The 18,761-nt window shown below is 37.3% G+C and overlaps 1 protein-coding gene across 2 annotated transcripts in view; it reads left to right on the top strand.

Annotated features, from left to right (window-relative positions):
• Nucleotides 1-18,761, top strand: part of LOC103462905 (protein kinase C-binding protein NELL1) — a 237,735-nt gene that overhangs the window by 75,061 nt on the left and 143,913 nt on the right. For both annotated transcript variants that reach the window (XM_008405946.3, XM_081605463.1), the window contains 4 exons: nucleotides 7,582-7,654; nucleotides 8,084-8,166; nucleotides 14,962-15,096; nucleotides 17,512-17,614. In XM_008405946.3, coding sequence (XP_008404168.2) covers nucleotides 7,582-7,654; nucleotides 8,084-8,166; nucleotides 14,962-15,096; nucleotides 17,512-17,614 — 394 coding nt within the window. The remainder of the gene's footprint in view (nucleotides 1-7,581; nucleotides 7,655-8,083; nucleotides 8,167-14,961; nucleotides 15,097-17,511; nucleotides 17,615-18,761) is intronic.

Genomic DNA, 18,761 nt, shown 5'->3' with positions numbered 1-18,761 from the left:
AGCTCAGAAAATAGACTTTAAAATACTGATGTTAGTTTATAAATCACTGAATGGTTTAGCACCACAATATATTAAAGATCTGTTATTGCTGTACCAACCGTCTAGACCCCTCAGATCTTCTGGTTCTGGTCTGCTCTGCATTCCCAGAACCAGAACCAGATGAGGAGAAGCAGCATTCAGTTTCTATGCACCACAAATTTGGAACAAACTTCCAGAAAACTGTAAAACAGCTGAAACACTGGGTGCCTTTAAATCTAAACATAAAACCCACCTGTTTAGATTTGCTTATGGCTAAATTAGGGTTAGAGTGCGGGTTTTGATGTCTTCTATGTTTTTATCTTTACTTTTCATCTATTTGTTAATGTCACATACAGTTTATATTTTAATTATGTAAAGCACCTTGAAATGCCTTGCTGCTGAAATGTGCCAGACAAATAACATTTGATTGGTTGATTGATACTCTAAATGTATGATATTTTGATGCATACATCAGATTTAATCCTTTTCCTAACTGCAAATAGCTGCGTTTGGCATTTTGAAATAAATTTGCCTAATGGAAACAAACCAATTTAAATAAAAACTTTTTTGATAAGAAAAAAATAGCAGTAGGATGAGGTGGGTTTTTTTTCCAGCCGCATCAAAATTGATTTATTTCACAAAACTGTAATAGAAGGACTTTTTTTTTTACATCAGTCAAGTCACATGATCAACAACCAGATGTTGCCACTGGCACAAAACACAAAGAAGAAAACAACAGGAAGTAGTTGGAGAATGATGATGTGGTATGATTTATCTCATGAACAAACTTAATCCTGTGTGATTTTAACTGTTTCTCATCTAATGGAAACACGTTTACACATTTTTTTATTTTTATTTTTTTAAATTTGTAATGGAAACACAACTAACGGTATGAAAAATCTCTTTAAAACATTTATTTATTTTTTTAAGACATTTTTATTTTAGGATGGTTTATTAAAGATGGCTACCATATCAAGCTCTTCTTTGGTTAAGTTGCTTTTGTATGTTTCAGTGAACAAAACCATTTGTTCACTGAAAGCTGTGCTTTGGTATGTTGCAGCTGGTCTTTGTGAATATATATATTTTATTGAAATCCTGAGGCACAAGTTGATTAAGTTTGTCCCTAAGAAGCCTATAAAAAATCCATCCTTCATTTCAATTGAGGTTTTATTCATATCCCAAGGGAGAATTGGTTTGCAGCAAGCATCAGGAATAAAAAATAAAAAAAAAAGCAGAAACCTTTCACTGTTTTGCTTCAGGAGCTCGGGTCAGAGGGGCAGCAGCTCCAGGAGGAAACCCAGACAACTGGAGGATGTCACTGGGAAGCAGTCCAGTCCCACTCCATTTCATCCCAGTTCCCAAGGCATTTCTTATTTCAGACAGTATCTTCCCATTGGGAAACGCCTGGAAAACCTCCAGAGGAGGCACCTTGATCAACTGGCTCCTTTTAAGCAGAAACTACTTTGAGAATGAAATTATTTTAAATCTTCTTGCACACCTTTTTACCAGGTGTCCCAAATGTTTATTTATATTCATACTGGTTAGATTTTCATTGTGCTTAATGCACAGTTTTGAACTTGAATATAAATGTTTTGTAGGAGAGTCTCAGAATACCAACAATAGTTTCAGGAGGACTTTTTCCCCTCAGCTTGACATTTGATTTAAAATGCTCTCCATCTTCCTGTTTTGCTTTTTTTGTTTTTACATTTTAGAAGATGTTTTTGCAAGGTGTTCTCCATTGTCTTCATTGAGAGTATTAAAAAAGTCAAGTGGAAACTTGAAAGCATGGAAAAAGGCAAGTTGGATTTTGTAATAAGAAAAAGAAAATGCCAAAAGTAAAAAACATCCCAAGCTTGTTAAATGAAGTCGAACATTTTATCAGACTTTCTGAGGAAACCACAAACATTGGAGGTGTGGAGGTATTTGCTAAGATATCAGGTATGCACCTTTTTACTATTCTCTCCACACTGTGGCAAATTACACTTCAGTTTAACCTGTTAAAGATGAGGAGGTATGTGTAAGGCTTGGCGACCGCTGAGAAGCAAGAGGTGAAGGGAAGAGAAAAATAGCCAAGAGCTATGAATGTAACACAGTTGATCGGAGTTGAAATAAAGCAGCAGGTGCAGTCCATCCTATTCAGGACTTGAGTGGGATAATGATAAGATGAGCTAACTAGGCCTTTAAATAAAACATCCTGAGCCTTGGCAGAGGCTGATGATGCTCCTTTTTCCTCTCTCTCCTCCTGGGAGTCTCCATTTGAGGGAGCAACTGTAATAAATTATCTTTATCTAAAATCCATTGTGCCAAGCATGCTGCTCCTCAGGGACGCAGCATGCTTGTTTGAAGCCAGCACTCTGGTGAAATGCTCCGCTTCATGCACCACTGGATGATAATTATTCTTATATGGACAATGATAGAGAGATCAGCTAAATGTTTTTGTGCGGTGTGCGTTCTCCTTTGCAGACTTGCTCAGATTAGTTGAATTTAATCTTTTCATCATCAGCATCATAGAACAAACTCCGTGGTTTGAGCCATGAAGAAGTGATGTTATAAATGTTGGACTATGAAAGAAGAAATCCATTCTCTTACATCAGTTAAGTTTCATTGGTGTCCCAACAGTTTGGATCTATACACTGTGCCTTGCAAAACAGTATTTGTACTCCCTGAGCCTTTTGTGTCTGACCAACACAGAACAGTGTAAAACCGCGGTGACGAATGATAACATCCATCCATCCATTGTCTACAGCTGCTTATCTGTGCAGGGTTGCAGGGGGGGCTGGCGCCTATCTCCAGCAGTCATTGGGAGAGGAAGGGTACATCGCACTCATCAGTCCATTAGAGACCCACAGGACAAACAGCCACACACACACACACACACACACACGCACACGTCTATGGGCAATTTACAGAAACTGACCCCAGTCTCTCTAAATTCTCTTTGGGTTACCATTTGAACCCAGAACCCAAAGCAAAGGGGCTCCCGACTGCGCCACACACAGAATCTATTGATTTTATTGTCAATTTCTGAAGGTAAATGGTTGCACTGAATTTTATTTTGAGCGTCGGAGTAAAAAGAGCTGGATAAAAATGCACACCACACTTTTTAGATATTTGTTTGTAAAATTAATTTGCAAATCTTGTATAAATGTTCCTTCCATTGACAAATATTTTCTGCCTTGTGTTGGTTCATTACAACAAAATACACTGAAGACTTTGGTTGTTTTTGCGAGACAGATTGTGACTTCTAGGAAAAACTATAAACAGACTGATTTTGCAAAAGAAATAAAATAATAATTTTGTTCATTTTGAAAAGGGTTTTTGCTTGTGAACATCAACATGTGATGGAAAACATGGTATGATGTTACATTTCGTCTCATTTTTGTCCTTGCAGATGTATAAATTGTTGAAACAAACTCTGTGTTAAGGGTTAATTGACCAAGTGAAAGTCTTAATTATGAAAAGGAAAGATTTCAAAGTTTTCTTTTATAACTTGATATTTTGTTTGCTTTCAGGTTTAGTAAATTGACGGCTTTTTGCGTGTTTTGCTTAATGTCACGTCACTCTTGAACACTAGTCAGCTATTTTAATTGTTTTCTCTTTGCTGTAATGTATATCCCACGAGACTTCAGACTTCTCATTATGCAAATTTTCGCAGAAATCCATCAAAGAGGTTTCTTGAAGTAGGAACATGAATAAGTTTAATTAAAAACACTTTCCCCTGCATGATTGCAGTTGCAAGAGTATTTTATAAGAAACGTTCAGCAAATATGTTGTCTTTCAACAACGACGACAGCAGATTCTGTCCTGAGGGTGCAACATCATCAAATTAGAAGAAATAAAAACTTGAAATATTCTGTTTGTAATGAATCTGTGATATTTATAAGTTTTACTTTCTGAAATGAGTGACGGATATCACAATTTTACACAATATTGTATTCTTTTTTAGCATAATCTGTACCATACAAAGTCATTAGACCCAGAGTTTAATCATTTGTTCTCCCAAATGTTTTTTTCCTCTTTTTAAAAATCTGATCTCAAAATGTGACTGAATTAAAATTTCTTTGTTTACTTCTGCTCTCCAATTTTTGTCTCCAACTTTTGAATCAAAGCAGGAATGAACTGAACACTTACTTTTGAACTTTGGAGGAGTTTACCTTATCAGATAAGCAGCGTAAAACTTCTATTCTTTAGAAATGCTAATGTTGGCCTCTACTTAATGTCAATGCCTTAGCAAACCTCCAATTTCTAAGGAAATTGCATTTCCTAAATTCAGTGAATCCTCTAAATATGCAAATGCATCTTTTTTTTCCAACACAAATGGGCATGAATGTCCCAAGAGCTAAATTTTCCTCTGCATATGAGTGTGAAGGATGACCGTGGCTGGATTGTGAGCCAGCCTGCTGTGCACTCTGGCTTTTGTTTTGCTTGAACAGGGTCCATGTGTTGCTGCTACATGTGTGATGTGTCTCCCAAACTGTGTTTTCTGTTTTTCTATGCATGCTACGATGACAACCAGTGATGGTGCATAGGATCCTCTTCCAGAGTTATTAAAGAAATGTTTGTAATGTGGATAAAAAAGTGTAGAACTTCAGCCAAACAAAGTTGTTTTCTTTCACAGCCTAACTCTGTTAAAGTCACTTTTCTTAAGACTTTGGAGTGTCAGTATTTATTAGGTCAGAAGCCTGGAGACGTCAACTTCACTACTGCCAGTTTTTTGTTTGTTTTCCTTTATTTTAGATAAAATGATGGGTGAGTTGCCAGTGTTTCAATAATTTGGGTTATGAGCCCTTTGGAAAATTCCCTAGGATGCCAACTAACGTGTGATGTCTTGAGTGACAAAAACAAAAATAATCTTCTAATACCTCTTCATAATTTTTTTTTATGAATATTTCATCATACAGTGTTTCTATGCAAGAGTAATGACTGTGAAATTGAGCTTGTTTTGGTAGGGATGCAGGCGAGATTGGAAAGACCCGAATTTTCAAGATACAAATGGGTCAAAGGTTCTGCTGTAGGTTGGTTGTTTGGATTCTCTCTGCATATTTCTTGCAGCCGTGCCTCTCTGGATGATATAATTCATATAACTTGAATCAAATTTCTTAAAGGGTCAGTATTATGCGTTTTCTAGTGACATACAGTGGCGCAAAAAGTGGGTATGCAGGGTATGCAACGCATAGGGGCGCAGCACCAGAGGGGGCGCCAAAACCCCGTCTGGAGGGGGCGACGCCGATGTTTTCCCATACACGTCGGCGCGCCTTACGCTCCTTCACCTCGCGCACATAACGAGGCTAATGTAGCAAGTTTTACCTTTCACGTATCGTCGCCTCGGGGGGACGACGATGAGCGAGTGAGTGTCGCTCCTTCACCCTGACGTTCCTTCCCTCTGGGGGAGGCATTCTATGTTTTCACATCCACCTGAATAATGTGTAGTTGCGCCACTGGTGACATAGTATCATTTTACAACACAAAGAAGTTACTGTTGCCTTCAATTGGTAAAAAAAATTAGATGTGTATAAAATATCACTTAGGAAATTTGAATGCAAAATTTAACACCTTGAAATTTGGCGTCTGTCTCTTTAAAAACTCCTGCTCTTTCCAAAACGTTGCCTTCAATCCCTACAATGAGCTCAGCAGATGCACACTTTGGCCAGGTGTTTGCTAATGGCAGCTGGCTAGTCTGAAGGAGCGGATTACGGGGAGGAGGGCTCTGTAATGCAGAATCTTGGAAACTGAGTTGCATGTCGAAGGTAGCGCTGGGTCTCAGCAGGGGTTTTGTATGACTGAATGGTTGCCAATGAGATCAAAGGATTTCTCAAACATGCATGAACACATCAAAATAACACTTCAGGTATGTTTTGACAAGAGAATAACATTATAAGTCTGATATTAGGCCACCACTGTACAATCTCTTCTTGAAAAGTAATGGTTTGTCCCAAATGCCTGTCATGGATCAGCTCAAACTCAGTCTGTTTTTAGAACCATAACAAAATGTGAAGCTACATTTTCTTTTTTTTACTTGTATAAAGTAAAACTGTATGGGAGCATGCATATCATTTCCGAGAAGTACTGCTCTTTGACTACTGCTGGGTCTGTGCGAGAGAGATATTGAGCTTGTAAGAGGGAAGGAAGTATTTTTGTATTCAGTTCAAATACTCGTCTGATCATTCAAAGAAATGTGTGGTCAGGGCTCCTATATTACACCGGCGGAACAGACTTCTGCGATCTATACCTTCATTTCCATTCTGATCGACACTGCCAATCTCTTCCTCGCCATCTGCTGCTCGCATTGCCTGTAAGTGTGTGTGTGTGTGTGTGTGTGACAAGGTACGTTCTTGTGTGTGTGTTGTTAGTCTGTGCTGCAAGCCTGTTCACCTCGAGGCTGCCTCTCTTTATGCGCCTGTGTGAAGAAAGGCATCCAGGACAGGGAACTGTACTGTAAATAGGATTTCACACACGCATAATGCAGACATGATGATGCAGATTGTGCTTCAGGTGGTGAATTTTAATGTCCCTCCAGTGTGTTATCAGCAGCTACTTTGAAGGAGAAGTGAAATGATATTGGATTTCGAAGTGTGTGGGCACCCTGGTGTTTCATTTCCATCGTTTTCCACAGAAAAAAGCTGCTGATGTCTGAAACTCTTACTTCTGGTCATCATTACACTTCTTTTTACCCGTCACGAGTTTCTGAAGAGCACTTGTCTTTCAGAGTGATTGGCAGACTGTTGAAGCATTTTGCTTATAATAGGGTAAAGCTAAATTGAAGTCTATGTTTTTGTTGATTTTTTTGTTTAACAATGTATAAATTTTTTCCACTGTTCTGTCATGCGCTACTTCAATATAACACAATAATGTTGCTGCTGCAATGTGATGAAATGTAATAAGGTTTAAAGGTGTTCCTTTTGTTTTTTAACCCCAAATTCACTGCAATGTCAGAAAAAAATGATCTAAATCGCAAAAAAATCTCTACAGTGTTGAGATGAAACTAAGTTTATTCCTCAACAATCTACACATTGTCCTCTCTTGATCATTTCAAGAACCTTTAGAAGCTATAGAAAACATTTTGAAAGAACTGCTTGAGGAAATCCTGAAATTCAGTTTACTCTCAGTAACTCTTAGATTTCTGCTTTACTGTACAACAGACACTAATGTAATTGAAGAACCTGTAGATGAGAAAACTTGTTCTGAAAATTCTGCACCAGGCTGAATTTTTCAGATTAGGCAGGTCCGATTGATTCCTACATACTAATAACAAACAAACAAACAATAAAAAAACAAAACAAGCAGAACTTTATTTGCTGCATTGCAGCATCTTGTGGATTGGAGACATACAGGAACCTGAATCTGTCTGACTGTAACGCTGTAAATGGTCTTACATTTTGTCTTGGTGGATTTTACTCAATGGATATTATTCAGTAGGACCGACTCGGCACATTAGACTGAAACCTTAAAACTATAAATTGTACTTTTTTCAGGTTTTCTAGGTATGTTATGTTTAAACAGCATACTTTAATCTTGCTTCAGGCTGGCAGAATTAATGATCCATCTTTATGACTGTATTTTCAGGGAGTTATTCAGGATGTGAAGCTGATCTTTGCTCCCAATGGCTACATCACACAGTGTCCAAATCTTAATCGCAGTAAGTATCTTAGCAGCATTGTCAAAAACAAAGAAGGGTGTGAAAAATGATCCTTTGTTTTCACTTTAGTACTTCAGACAGAAATGACATGTTTTTTTTTGTCTCCAGCAGTTTGGTTTTTCATTTGGTTGCCTGCTTTTTTTCTTCCTTTGTTTCTGAATTTGTTTCCTGTCAAACAGATTAAGATCCAGGGTCACTGCTTTGTTACTCTTTGTCTCTGATCAATAAGGCAATCAGACGCTGGTGCTTCAATATTGATACAAACACCCACCACTAGCATAACATAGACATTTTAGCACAAACATTTCAAGCTTCATTTAGTTTTTTACTGTGGCCACCACAGACGGAATCAAATGATGATTATTTTTATTAAGTCTGAAGCTTTTTCTGCTGCTCTTTTTTTCTTCTCTTCTTGATTCGCCCATCGAGCCTGTCCCACCTGCAGCGATTTCCTGAGCCTGGTGCAAGGCATCATGGACCTGCAGGAGCTCCTCGCCAAGATGACCCTGAAGGTAATGAGTTGGAACAACCTCCCATAGACTGAGAGACGTCTACCAGATATCCACCACCAAACCGATTCACTAAAAATTGCAGGCGGAAATAAAAACACTGAACGACACAAAATGAAAGCATATCTTGATTTGAAATTCAGTTTTGAAATTTGTTGCTGGCTTTGCTGAAGGACATTATTTTAAATCTAAAATGTTCAGTCAGATTTGCGGTAAATGGATGGAAGTTTGACCTGCCTGGTGTGTTCCTTGGTTTTCATGTTGTTTACTGATTGATATTTCTAATAAACATGTAAGGCCTTCACAGAATAGGTTGGCTTTCTAATTAAGTAAATTGTAAAGGCAGCTTGTTGTGTTGTGTTCCTATATAGCAAAATACAAATAAAAGGGGCATAAATACTAACGACCAGCATTCAATATTGAAGGTTTGCTGTTGCAGAATGTGGATAATTTTGTGAGGTACGGATACATTTTCAAGGCTCTGAAGTTAGAACTTGAAAAATCTTTTTGGGGAAATGTAATACTAGTACATTTCACCAGATAGTTATAAATGTGAAAAAACTATTGCTCAACTTCACCCATTTTAAAAGACCTACTTTTCTAACATTGTGGATATGTCAGCACCATATCTAGGTGCCTGGTCTTTGAATTTATGTGTGAATATCAGTAATAAAAAATGTTTCACAGTTGTGTGATAAGAAAAAGGACTCGATTGTCGGCGGCAAATCAGATAGCAAAAGACAATGGTGATTAAAATCAATAAATTAATTTGAATTCATTTTTTTGGATTTCATTCACTTCATAATAAATATGAATAGTTCATATACAACTAAAAAATCATGAATGAAATATTCACATAAATAATATCTATTAAACTCAGAAGAGACACATTTAAAATACACAAAACATCAGTTTATTCAATGCCACATGAATTCATCATGATTTTCTAATTTGTTCTAAATGCAGGAAGATATTCTGATTGTTTGCTAAACTGACAGATTCAATTAAAATGCATCTTTCCATCATCATTATTTTGATTTAACTTTTTTTTAATCTCTCTTCCTCTTAACTTTAATTTGCTTTCTCATTTTACAAATCTGGTTTGAATATTGTTTTGTAAAACCATGTGATGTTCTTTGTACATACATTTTTAAATATTGTACTCTGTCAATACATGAAGTTTCAATAAGTTTAACTGACAGAGAACAAAAACGAGGCAAGAAACCTTCAAGTGACAAAACGGTGAAAGAGACAAAGAATCTGTCAGAGTAAGATCTAAAAATCTTTATCTGTCGCAATCTAGAGCCGATGACGGCGACGGATATGAAAGCTGAATGTGGATTATAAAATCTGAAAACATCTTCTTGCCTTTCTTACTTACATTGGTCTGAGTTGTACACACAAGGTACAAACGAGGTTTAGAGAGTTTTCAGAAAATGGTGACAGCGTCAACTCAACAGGAGACTAACAGGCAATGCGCTATGGAAAGCCATGAGGGAAAAAGTGATCCATTTCAATGGCTAAACGTCTGCATGAGCCATCAACATGAGTATGTTATGAGCTGTGTGTGTAATTGTGTGTGTGTGTGTGCGTGTGTGTGTGTGTGCTTGTAAGAGTGCTACCAGGTAGAAGTGGATGAGGCAAGGGCGTCCCAGTGGGTGAGTGAGATCTGGAACATTTTGGGTGTAAATAAGGATGAGATGGTGACCATTACCCTACTGCTGTGTTAGTGCCTCCTCCTTCGCATGAGCACAGCTCGACCTTTTGCCACCTGACCGCACTTCACATATAAGTCACAGTGGGGAGGATGTAGTCATCTCCTGCTCTAAATGGCTCTCTGTCTATGCAGTGGAAAATTGAAGGATGGAGCAAGCAGCGAATAATTGCCGGCACCCTAGTTTGTGAAGCCGAGTGTCAAGGTGAGGTGAGATGACACTAAGCCCCTCTGTGTGTGGATAATCATGGTAGAATTTGCATGTATTACACTTCTGTCTTTTATAGGAAGGAGCAAATCGTGTACGGAAATCACAGAGCTTTTACTTGTCGTGAAAACAATTCCCCTGGTTATTTCCTATTAAGCTTTCCGATTTAAACCCCCACCAATTTAATTAGCACAGAGGCTCTTAAAAGAATTAGATTTCTGTGATGCTTTGTGTTCAACACTGGGCAGCTTGAGGGAAGCGATAATCTACTCAAACTGGGTGCAGTGTGAGTCCATCTACTTTTCGACAAGCAGCAAGATTTACTTTCTTTTTAGTTTTTTTTAAAACAGTTTAACAAGATACACTGAGCTGCAGCTGAAACTTTAAATAAGGTTTGTTGAAGTTTTTTTTCTAAATTCTGCTTCCAGAGGCATTCAACATAACCTATTATATATATATATATATATATATATATATATATATATATATATATATAAAAAAAATTCCCTTCTCACCCTCCGTGGGTGGTCTGTTTCATCCTCTGAGCTCGGGTCCTCTACCAGAGGCCTGGGAGCTTGAGGGTTCTGCGCAGTATCTTGGCTGTGCCTAGAACTGCACATTTCTGGACTGAGATGTCTGATGTTGTTCCTGGGATCTGTTTGAGCCACTGCTCCAGTTTGGGGGTGACTGCCCCGAGGGCATATATATATATATATATATATATATATATATATATATATATATATATATATATATATATATATATATATATATATATATATATATATAGTTTTTTTGTTGTACTTTTAGAGAGATCTTATGTTTCTAAAGCTCAGATGTTAATTACAGATGAGTGGAGCAGCAAAGACAGATACTTCTGTAAAGTATTTTACTGTCAAAAGTGATTTTTTTTCAACAATTCCAAATAAATTGTCAAAATGTTGACAATTGTCAATGGTTAGACCGAATTTGTCTCAACAGGTGCTTAGTTTGCTTGTGATTAGAGCTGGCACTGGCTACTTTGGTAGCTCCTTTAAACATCCTGAAAAGGGAAAGATTTTCAGAGGAAACACTTATTTTACAGCTTAAAAGCATTAAATGAAATATTGTTGGATCATTTTTGGCGTTTTCAACTTAACTCGACTTCTGAACTGCTGAGAAGAGACGATCTGCAGAGGTGTAATCTGAGGACATGGATCCTTTATTCGGAGTTGCATATTGATTATGACATTACATATAACTGAAACACAGATATGCTTTTTAGCTCAATATTTAATACTATTCATAATGTGTTCTTTCTTTTTTTCTTTTTTTTAAAAATGCAGGATATTGAATTAGATTTTATAAATATTTATACATATTTTTAAATATTTTAGCAGTAATTTAACTGCAAAAAAGTTTGGAAGAGAGGACTTTTTAAAGTGCTGTATAATTAAATTTGTCATTGACATAATGATGAACTGTAATGTCTGGACGACCTGGAACAAGGAGGAAGATAATTAGATAAACTACATAAACTGGAAATTTGAAGAAATATAGATTACACATAAATCTATAAATCTATTTCACATTAACTCAAAATATGCCACTTCAAATTTGAGAAAAGTGAAAAATATGTTTGCCCTCCAAGTAACTGATGTACAAATTTGCTAATCAAAGTGTTTCTGCCAAGATGAAAGTGTGTGATTATTTTCACCAACACTTTGAAGTATTCTCAGAATTAAAATAAATGATGCAAAATTATCATTCTTGAAACTGTTGGACAATCTAACATATGGCATCCTTAATTATCTTAGTTTTAAATAAAATGCATCGAATTGCTGCAGATCTCAGTGGCTCCTAGAATTTTAGGAGCAAAAATTACAAACAAAAAAAATAAATACAATAAGTATTTCTTTAGCATTTTTCCACTTCTCTTCTCTTATAAAGATATTTTAACGTTTTATTCTTCCACATGTCTTCTTGTCTTGTGTATTGACAATAGAAGCTACAAGCCTATTAGCCCCTGAGTCCTTCGTGCCGCATCATGGTGCCATTTGATGCTCAGGTTGTACAGGAGAGGTATTCCTCGGCGGTGCCTCCAGGCAGACCCCAAGCCTTTGAAACTACATTTCAAACGTTTTGTTTAGAGGTCTGTTGAGACGCATCTCCACCACTCACAACTCTCACAGCTCTTCACCAGGGACCCCTTTAAACAGCGCAAAATGCCTCAGTGACATCTAGTGTTTTTTATTTTTCCTTAGAAGCTTCAATCGCACCGACTCCTCTACTTTTGAAGCTGAGGCCTGACCGAGTCGCCGAGGAGAGGGGGTGGGGGTGTAACCAGTTCCTCTCGAGTGAACCTATAATTTTTGAGATTGACCTGCCTGGTAACATCAATGGGACTTTAAAAATCGCTTCACCTTCTACATAGCCAGTTATTTATATACTACTTGTGCTTCTAAACCTTTTACTATGCGCCGCATTTCTGGTTAGAAATGACCTAAACCACATCATAAAGTCTGCACTTTACAAAAGCTGAAATAATTTCCCACATTCCGTTTACGGAGAAGCTTTAAAGCTCTTCACAGCTCACCTCGGAGGAACTCCTTTCAAACCCACACAAAACATTTCAGGTGAATAAAGGTTCAAAATGTTAACTTGATTCTAATTCAGCAATTCTTCAGTTCAACAACTGGTGTGCAAATATTTCTGTTGAACCTCTGCATATCTGCATAGAAGGATAAACTGGCTCAGGTAAATAATTGCACAACATCACCTTTCTGTGTATCTGTTATGTGCACCAGCTTAAAAAGCTGACGGCAAAAAAAAAGCTATCGGCTGAAAGTTTCTGCTCTTTCCTCCATATTCTAAAGGTCCTCTGTTAGATTGAGTTCTGGTAATTGTGGAAGACGGTGTGATTGTTTCATCTTTGTCACGTGGTGCATTTTTCTGCTGCAAATAGCCAGAAGAGGTTTGGCACACTGTTGTCATAAAGGGAAGACATGGTCAGCAACAGAATGCATGCTGATTGTAGCATTTAAGCAATAATCATTTGTTACTACAGGCCCAAGAAAACACAGTCAGCCTGAATCCCTGATGCAAGACAGAATGTTTGATTTTAATCCGTTTATGACTAGCTCTGGCTGAATCATCTATATGTTGCAGCTGAAGTTAAAACTAATCAGATAAGTCATTTTTTCAGTTTACGAATGTCTAAATTGTAAAAGATTGCTCAAATTGTAGCCTCTGTTTTCTTGTTTTTAGCTAACATGACTGAACCACGTTGTGGTCTTTTGCTGCTGTTGAAACTTTGATATACTCTGACCAGCCAGTCTGGGGCCATAAACCATGCAAGTGCATATATTTAAATGCATGAAATGTTTAATTGAGTAAACACTTAATGTAGTAAGTGTTAATCACAAAATCAGGTTTCATTTGTATAAAAATATACAAATCAGACGAACCAAAATATTACATTTTGTGCCAGTTCAGATATTTTATCTGGACAGTTTAATATCCTGTATAAAATGATTGTACAGGATGTTGGAGTTGTAAATGGACACTTTTTCTAGTGCTTTTCTAATCATATTAACAATATGAAGCAGTTCACACTGGAGCCTCATTCACCTAGTTTCACACAAACAAACAGATCAGTAGGTCTGATCTGTTTGATACCCAGAGGTTCATCAACAGAACAATGACTGACAAGAACCAAACACTTTTGCATTCTAAGACTAGTAGTGAACAGGGAAGTGATCAGGGCAAAGCACTTTTAGTTACAATATATACTCTTTATATTCATTTGAGCTCCAAATTGAACATATTCTGTGTCTTTGTCTTGTGCCATTTTGGGTTAAACATCCCCTTCATTCATTTTGTAAAGTAACTTACAAAGACCTCTGTTGGTCAGTCACATGTAGAGGTGGTGACAAAAGATTTTTTCCTCCATTTGAAGATTCTCCTAATCAGTTGATTAATATAGCCGTCATCCTTTGTGATTGATTTTCAACATTTTCCTAAGTTGATGAGCATCTGCGTGAAAACTTTAGTGAAGAAATCGAGGAAGTTTTAGGAACTTATTAGAACAGACTTGTTTTTAAAGCATTTTTTAGTAACAACAGTTCTACACCATCAACTATAGCTCTGCAACAGTTCCTTATTTATTATACAAATGGGTTATTAATTTAAAAGATAGATTTTGAGTTATGTAAGAAACAAGTAAAACTTAACACTTTTAGATGTCGTATTTTAACTCGTATTCCTACTTAGCGTTACATCTACCTCATCTGTTAACTATAATTAATATCACTGTAAAAACAAATTGTGTCACAGTGTGGCAGTTATCACGTTATTCAAGTTAATTTGCTGTTTGATTAGGAAATAATTGACACATTCCTTATTCACAGAATTATTCACAGCTCCAAATGTTTTCTTAAACATCAATCAGCTATGCTAACATATTTCTGGCTTCATAATTTTGGCTGGAATGTGGATACATTTTTAACTATGGCTTTAAAACGCAGCTCGCCTTCAGCCCCTGTCCAAGTGGCGCTGCTTTGCCACATTTCTGAGTTAGTTTGCTGAGAGACAACAGTGGAGAGTGAGTATGAAATAAATTGAAGAAAAATAAATTGATGAGGGTGCAGAAATAGGAGAAGGGCAGAGTGGGAGCTGTCATTCCTCTCCGTCATATCTCAGCAGATCATTGCCTGAGGTGAGGAGCGGGAGCTGAATGATGATCCCCTTTTATTTTATTTGCCCTTTAAAAGAGTGACTCTTGGTGGAGAAGCTCTCCGTGAAACTTGACCAGAGGATGAGGAACGGGCGGGGGAGACGGGTGACAGGCAACGATTGTTTTCAGATTTTAAAATGGCTTTTTTGATTGTGTGTGCAGCTGAACTATGCAGAGTCTAGACTGACCCAACTGGAGGGCTGTCACTGCGAGAGGACCTGCAGCGCCAACGGCCTGCTGTACCGAGACAAAGAGCTGTGGGTGGAGCCGGAAAACTGCAGGAACTGTGCTTGTAAGGTAAGTGTTACCCTGTCAGAAAGCCGAGAAACATGTTCATTCAAAAAGTGTTACTAGACAAAGTGTTACTACTGCCCAATATACAGTAAAAACTGCAGTATGCTTCAAAGGGGCAGCCTTCAGTTGATGTAATAATGCTATACATATCAAATATGACTTAAAAGAAATTTGACTTGAAATTTGGCCTCCGTCTCTTTAAAAACTCCGACTTCACAACATCACTTCTCCATTTTACTAATGTTGCAATAAGAAATAGCTTGTATAACGAGCTAAGCAGATGCTCAGTTACACCAGGTGTTTGCTAATTGTTGCTGGCTAGTCTGAAGGAGCAGAGTGGGGCAGCGACAGGGGGGGGGGCTATGTAAGGTGGAAGCTTGGAAACTGCAGCTCCGAGGAGGAGCTAGGTTCAACCAGGCGTTTTGCACAGCTGAATGGTTGCCATGGAGACTAAAGGATTTCTCTGCATGAAAGAATCAAAGCAACACTGTAGGTATGTTTTTGATGAGAGAATAACACCATAAGATCATGTAAAGCTAAAAAAAAACAGTCAATGTTACATGATGCTGCCCCTCAGTCATTGAAAGTATAATTTTAAAACATCATAAACCTGCATCGTCACTAAAAAATCTCCACCATGCTTAATGTCTTCTTGTATTAAGGTAATTGTTGAAAAATTACAGTTGGCTAAAAAAAAAAAAAAACATTCCATAGAAAACCAGGAATCATTATTGCCGTGGAAACGCCTGATCGGTGCGTCTCTAGTGAAGACTCCAGTTATTGTCAGTAAAGATTGCTGCAGGTAATGTTCAGGAGTTTGATCCACAATACTTCTTTTTTTTTTATCTTAGCAGTACATCATTTTTTTTAAAGCTTTTACAGGATTTCAGAGGAATGCAAAGCCATCAGCAGAAAGTGAATAAAAAATAAATAACCATATATATGATAGCATGACCTGGAGCCGTTTCAATGCAGTATCACATATAGATGGCAGATAATCTTGTAGCAGCTCACAACAATAGATTGCAAGTCATTGCAACCCCAAGTTTTCTTAGCATTTTCTTTTTCCTTCTTCTCACTAAACGGCAAACATCCTCTAATAGGCTTCCTTACCTGGCTGTCTGCATTCAAACATAGGGGCTAGACCTGCAGTGTGTTTAATCAGGGCATTCTTGGTCCTGAGGATTTAGAGTTGCTGCATCAAAGCACATCAAGCACAGTAAAGAGTTTAGTCAGTCTGGTTTCCTCCCCTGGACATGCCATTAACTGATAACCGCAGCGTCCTAGGAGAATCATTTCTGATGACTCATGAAATGAAGAGGCTCTTGCAGAGAGAGATATCAGGCTCAGAAATTAATGCAGTCCTTAAGGGTTTGAATAACTACCTCACATCAACAGGCTACTCAAGAATGGTGCAGTCTCAGTGATTAATGTGGTTTCTTTTATTCTGAAATGTGACGGGTTTTAGTTTAAAACAGTGGAGGCTGTAGATCGAACTGGAAGACACTTTGCATGAAAGCATTTAACACATCATCAACAAGAGTTGCTTTATTCACAGAACTTACTCAACTTGTGGTTCCCAGTTCGCTGAACTTCAAGAATAACTTGATAAGAAGAAGTGTGAAAAGCAGAACTTTGTCAGTTTTAAACAAAAATGTTTCTATCTGGCACCCCTGGTTCCCTCCACCAAGCAAATTGCCTCAAAAAATACCAGTGACTTCAGAATGCAGGCAAAGAATATAAGATGAGGGGTGAAATCAGAAAAAAACCCACACATCAGCAGTAATCAGGAGGTATAGAACAGACTTCAGTAGCACTGATAGCTGCAACAGAGGCAGTGGAACTACTGCGAGTGCTACTTGCTCAATATAGCTCTATACAAATATGTTTTAGACTTGCCTTAGGCATTATAAGTGCAACGCTGACATTTTGTGTCTAATACCAACTTTTTCAATAACATCCAAAAAAGAAATACCGAGACACATTTTTGCCTTAGCTGGTTCTGAAAGCAATGTTTGAAAAAAAGACAGAGGGATGTTTTCTGTGAATAAATGCAAAGGAGAAGGCGTTATTTTTGATGGAGTGTTTTTTCCAGTTCCTGTCAGATCATGCATTAATGGAAGGTTTCTGAGCAGCACTAGCAAAGCAAATGACCACATAGTTAAAAAAATATATATATAACATGGAGTTTTGAATGACAAAGGGTTGTTGGGAGAGGACATACGTCTTTAAAAATGCAAATAAATAATGCATTTAAAGCTGTTACATGACCTTGAATCCAGCTGCAAATCTGTGGAGAATCTAAAAGAAAAATCCAAGAATGTCCAGACCAGAATTTTTCCTTCTGATTCATAACCAATTTATGTAAAGTTAAATGTTTTTTTATTGTTTATTTTTTCTTTCATAATGATCCAAAAGAACGGTGTGGTGGAGTGTCGCAGGATCTTCTGTCCTCCAGCAAATTGCTCAGACGACATGTTGCCTGTACATGTTGATGGGACTTGCTGTAAAACGTGCCGACGTAAGTATTGGCTCATACACCGCATGCAGAAAGACAGATGTGGGCATATCCATCACAGATCTGTGTAGTTACTTTGCAAAATGATGTTTCACAGTGTGCAGATGGCCTCTGGTCAAGCATTTAATAACCTGCTTTCACAGTATCTAAAAAAGAATCGCATGTGACCCCCCCTGAAATGAACATTGGGCTGTAATTAAAAGCACCAGAATTTGTTTAATTTAATAAATCAGAAATAATTGTTGGGTATTTTAGCAGAGCGTCAGATTGTAGCACCTCACTGGTTTGTTAATTAGACCTGACAAAAAGTCACAATAACATTTCTTAAGGGCTTTCTTGAATTTGTGTGTTTCAAAGTTATTCTTATCACAGTTTCAAATTGTAGTTTAGATATCCAGTTCAAAAAATATTTTCTTATCAGTAGCAGAGTGGTGTTGGTGTTGCTCTTTACTGTTCATCTTAAAGTATAAAGGTTGCTGCATGTTAGTACTTCAAACTAAATGTATATATTTCATAGACAATATATCAGATTTGTGAACCTTTTGGATCACTGTTCTGTTTCTTCTTCTTTATTTCCCACAAATCTATGAAGATCTATAAAGACTAGAACTAACAGACAGACAGTTTTTACCTATTAGTCATCACCAGTCTGAATGTTGTGTTCAATTTGACATGGTCTATTTTAAAGTTATTTATATAAAATCTAGTACAGTTTTAAGTTTTTTTCAAAGTGCAATAAAAGTCATTTTTCATCGTATGTTTTTAAGTTGGACATTTTTTTTATCTGGTGAATTTCACACAAGTTTATTTGCAGAATGTTTCGTTGTTAGAATGACAATGACTATTCTGAGGCATAACATTATGACTAAAGACAGGTGATGTCAAAAAACTCAGCATGGCACGTTGATGTGTCAAAAGCAGGAAAAATGGATAATATGTGTCAAGGGCCGCATAAAGATGGCTCGACAACTTGATCAATCAAAACTGATCAAGTTGTTGACTGGTTGACACAGTAGTACAGAGCAGAACAATCAAGGTTCTTTTAGCTTCTTTGCAGAACTATTCACCCTGCCATAAAGCAAACATGGTTCAGGAATGTCTTGAGAAGCACAACAAGCTGGAGGTGTTGACTTGACCTCCAAATTCCCCA

This window comes from Poecilia reticulata, chromosome 3 (assembly GCF_904066995.2).
Source record: "Poecilia reticulata chromosome 3, P_reticulata-male-v2, whole genome shotgun sequence".
Lineage (NCBI taxonomy): Eukaryota > Metazoa > Chordata > Actinopteri > Cyprinodontiformes > Poeciliidae > Poecilia > Poecilia reticulata.
Note: the sequence above shows the minus strand (reverse complement) of the source record. Positions and strands in the feature narration are given on the sequence as shown.